This window comes from Rosa rugosa, chromosome 6 (genome assembly GCF_958449725.1).
Source record: "Rosa rugosa chromosome 6, drRosRugo1.1, whole genome shotgun sequence".
Taxonomy (NCBI): domain Eukaryota; kingdom Viridiplantae; phylum Streptophyta; class Magnoliopsida; order Rosales; family Rosaceae; genus Rosa; species Rosa rugosa.
This window is the reverse complement of record NC_084825.1, coordinates 31,033,304-31,037,414: the sequence shown is the minus strand read 5'-3', so window position 1 is coordinate 31,037,414 and position 4,111 is coordinate 31,033,304. Positions and strand designations below refer to the sequence as shown.

General features: G+C 37.4%; 1 protein-coding gene across 1 annotated transcript; it reads right to left on the bottom strand.

Annotated features, from left to right (window-relative positions):
- Nucleotides 1-7: 7 nt before the first annotated feature.
- LOC133715953 (8-amino-7-oxononanoate synthase) lies at nt 8-2,539 on the bottom strand. The gene is made up of 8 exons (XM_062142660.1): nt 2,196-2,539; nt 2,002-2,105; nt 1,813-1,920; nt 1,195-1,433; nt 1,071-1,112; nt 877-964; nt 420-553; nt 8-166 (listed from the first exon to the last, which is right to left on the bottom strand). The coding sequence occupies exons 1-8, from the start codon at nt 2,428-2,430 to the stop codon at nt 52-54; spliced, it is 1,065 nt and encodes a 354-aa protein (XP_061998644.1). The 5' UTR covers nt 2,431-2,539; the 3' UTR covers nt 8-51.
- Between the last annotated feature and the right edge of the window lie 1,572 nt (nt 2,540-4,111).

Sequence of the window (4,111 nt, the reverse complement as noted above, 5' to 3'; positions counted from 1 at the left end):
TATCAGATGTTTGAAAGGAATCATATTCAACTATAAGAGCCCACAAGTTCATTAACAAACAAATTCATATAATTTACCATGGGCCGCAGCAGCAATTGGTAATGGTGTAGCAGTTGAAAATATAAAGGAGCGTCCTCGTGACTGTATGAGTTGCTTCCATCTTTTGCTGTCATATGCCAATCAGAAAATGGCATGAGTCACATAACTAGATATATGAGTCTTCCAATATAAAGAGATGAAACATGCAAGAATGCATTGAGTCAGCACCTAATTCTTTGAAGATCTACCATGTTTAAAAGAAACTCGGTAATCCAAGAATAAAATATCATTTTCATTTATATTTGCTACACTATAAACCCAAGATTGACACTTTCAACTATTGTTTACTGAGGTAAAACAAACCATGAACAGTTGATTACCTGCATGCAATGAACCCGCCATGGCAACCTGCAGCCTTACTCAAAGTGCCAACACATATGTCAACATCTCTTTCACAATGGAATTCCTCAGCCACTCCACCACCATTTTTACCGCAAACAAAGGTTCCATGAGCCTGAATGAAATGGTAGATTTTCTTTTTCACTAATATCTAATATCTACATGAAAGATTATAGTAACAAGAGCCACTTTTTCTTTCATATATACAAATTTTCTCAACAGGACTAGTTGACCTCCTGGTGTAATTGGATAATTCATTAGTACTATAATCACACTCTGAAATACTGAACTTTTCATGATTTGGTTTTCCAATGAATATGATGAATTTACTAAAAAGGTTAGCGTAAAAAATATGTGTACAGTAGTATGTACAAGACAGGCTTGAAAGTTGAAACACTTTCGAACTGTTTTAGTTCCCAATAACTCAAGAGGACTTACATCATCAATGACTAACAGAAAGTCATGCTGCTTGCGTAGCTTCACCAGCTCGATCATTGGTGCAAAGTCTCCATCCATACTAAACAAGCTGCGGTGGAAGACAAATGCAGATCACAGAAACACTTAATATAAAGACAAAATTGATCCCAACTGAAATGATGGTATAGAGAGCAGCTTTAAATAGGATCAGTTACCTATCAGTCACAACAACTTTCTTCTGCATTGTGCAACTGGATCTGTCAAATCACAAATGAATTTCTAAGCTATGGACACAATAAAGTATGGATCCAAGAAGAGAAACAAAAGTTCAAGACCTACAACAATGCCTTAAGGTGAATCATGTCACAATGTCTATAGATGAATATCTCTACAGATTTTTGTCGTTCAGCAAGACGAATACCATCAATTATCGACGCATGGTTCAGTTCATCAGAAAAAATGGCAATCTTTTCATTAGTTAAAGGTGTTTTTCCAGCAGCCAAGAGAGAGCCAACATTTCCCAACACTACCATCAAGGCCATATTGGCTGCAAACCCTGTAGGACAAAGAAGGCAATCCTAGTGGATAAATTTTAAACAAGATTGCATCAGTTTCAAAGTAAAATACCTAAAAGTAATCAAATAGATTACGAACAAAATGAAAAACAATAGAATCAAAAGTTTTAGTACCACACAATTATCTCCAGTCAGTGTTATCTAAAGAGTTAAACTTTGCAATACAAACTTAGAAGTCACACTAAGTCAAGTAACCCATTGGAAACCTAGTCAATGAATTTGAACTCTATTCTTCGTCTAGAACTGAAAAAGACGATTAAAACTATTCACCGCATTAGCATTTTGTACATTCTAAACAAATCAGCGTTCTAGTACTTGGCTCTTATATAAGCAAAGCAGTGAAGAAAAGAAAGCTATAACATCCAAACAGAGCAGCTGATACCTCTTTCTTCTTCAAGTCCGCTAAGGATGACTCCAGTCGCCTATGGTAATCCGTATATCCACAGATCAAAGCAGAGCCCCTTGGGCCCATTCCATGTTCTTGAGCCGCCTGGTTCAATATAATTCTTATAACTGTGTTCCAAAACATAATACATAAAAGCCATAACTAATGTACTGTCAAACATACAACCTTAGCAGCAGCATTTCCAATGGTGGGATGTGAACTCAAGCCCAGATAATCATTTCCAGAGAACAACAACAGCTTTTTAAATTTCCGGGTATCCTCCTCATCCCCTATAAACTCCAAAAACTTGTAACAGGTTCCAAACTTATATAAAAAATTCCACAAAAAACTGTAGATAGTATTGAAATTTCGAACCGTACCGGAACTGGGGATGTCACTGAGCCATTTCTGGAACGTTGATTCGGGAATGTGGACCTCCACGGAGGAACGGTCCCAGAGCTGCATTTGGTGGAAGACTTGGAGGTCGTCGTCTTCGACGGTGGTGGTGGGTTTTTGTGGTTCATTTCGAAGGTAGATGGGTCGGAGAGACCGGAGGAGTTGCAGGCGTTCAAGTTTGTCAAGGGAGCGTTCGACCCAGTTGTCCCAGGAGCTCATCGTGTTTGATTTGCAGAGAGAGGGACAGAGAGAGAGAGAAGAGCCGGCGGGGGTAGCTGGATTGTTGGAGAGTGTCACTCTTAACTTTAACGGAAAGTTGAACAGTAAATTCAACACACGACGGCTTCCCATATGTAACAGTACATAGGGAAAACGACATGTCGCTACCTCTCATATGTTGGTTGCTCGACTTTTGGTAACATGGAATCATGGTAGATATTTCTCGAAGCACCGACTGTCGTTCATTTCTCGTGCTTGGCATTGTAGACTTTTAGCAAAGCAAGATGTTGATAGAGATTTTTACATAGTATTTAGCTTATATATCAGAACTCTCACAAACCCTGGATGAATTTTTTTTATTAAGTTGTTTTTGAAACTTTACCGGCCAGTTGCATAATAATAAGTTAAAACTATTTCAATCTGAGCTTAACTTTACAGGGTTGATCTTAATTCTATGTACCATTCGATATTTTACCATATATACAAGCATGAGTGACATAACTGTTAATCACTTGATTAGTTTGGTAGTACGCATGAGTCATTTACAGGTGAGGTAAATATATATAGTATATTAGATAATGAAACTTAATTAACAATCCTTGCGTGTATGTACGTCGAGTCTAAAGCATCAAGATTGAAGACTCTATGAGGGTAAGAAAGTAACAATAACCACAAATGTTTCACCGCTTAAAAGTAGATGTCTCATCTGCTTGAATCTGGACAATACATGGAACCTAGATGAATATTGTAACTTTGTAAGTGTCTGAAAAGACAAAGAAGATATTGGCCAAACATAAAAGACAAAGAAGACATGGGAAGTCCAATTTGATATCGTCTCTGATTTCTAGGAAGTAAACTTTGAAGATGAAGCAACATGCATTAACAAGCATGCCAATATTGAAGCATGAAACAAGGAGGAAACTTGACTTCGCTGGCTTCCAATTGCATAGTATGTGCATGAGTTGTATGGTGAGTACATGAAGCCAATATATTGGCGTGAGAGATGGCAACAAATGTAATCGGGAATCCATCATTTGTGAGCAAGAGATAGTTGCTACAATAGAAACAGCTAGCCTCATTTGAGAGATCGAGAAGAAATGTGCCTAAATTAATTGAGAAAATAATCTCTCAAGTTAATAGGGAATGTGTGACTACTTTATTAAAGTTCAGTCACTAAATTGTTTCTTATAATCCTATTATTTTATATAATGGAAGAAAGTAGTATTATTGCTTTTCTGGAAATAAAGACACATTTGTTGATTTCCGTGAAATATTATGTCTTGTTTATCTCTCGTCATTAATTACTTTAACCTCACAAGAGATGAAAAAAAATTAGATTTTGCAATAACCAATAATTATCTATTGACCATGTATTAAGACCCTTCTTTTCCAACAAATGAAACCAGAGGCCCAGAGCCCCAAGCTTATTGTCTATGACATCTCGTGGTGATCAAGATGGTGGAGTGACCAATATTAGAACAATGGTCAAGTTGACTTCGTCAAATTACTCCACTTGGAAGCCCATAATGAAAGCCATCTTTTAGGCCATGTTTGTTTCCCGGAAAGTGGACATTGGGAAATGAAACATTTTCCTTTCCTGCGTTTGGGACAGCCAAGGAAGGAAAACATTTTCCCAAAAGAAAAGAAAAAGTGAGGGAAATTGGTTCCCTCCCCCCTCCCT

Coding starts and splice junctions, on each gene's coding strand:
- LOC133715953 (XM_062142660.1), bottom strand. CDS start 2,430: ATGAGCTCCTGGGACAACTGGGTCGAACGCTCCCTTGACAAACTTGAA. Junction 1,113..1,194: donor ATTCACCTTAAGGCATTGTT/GTAGGTCTTGAA, acceptor GTGATTTGACAG/ATCCAGTTGCACAATGCAGA. Junction 167..419: donor GGCGGGTTCATTGCATGCAG/GTAATCAACTGT, acceptor GGCATATGACAG/CAAAAGATGGAAGCAACTCA.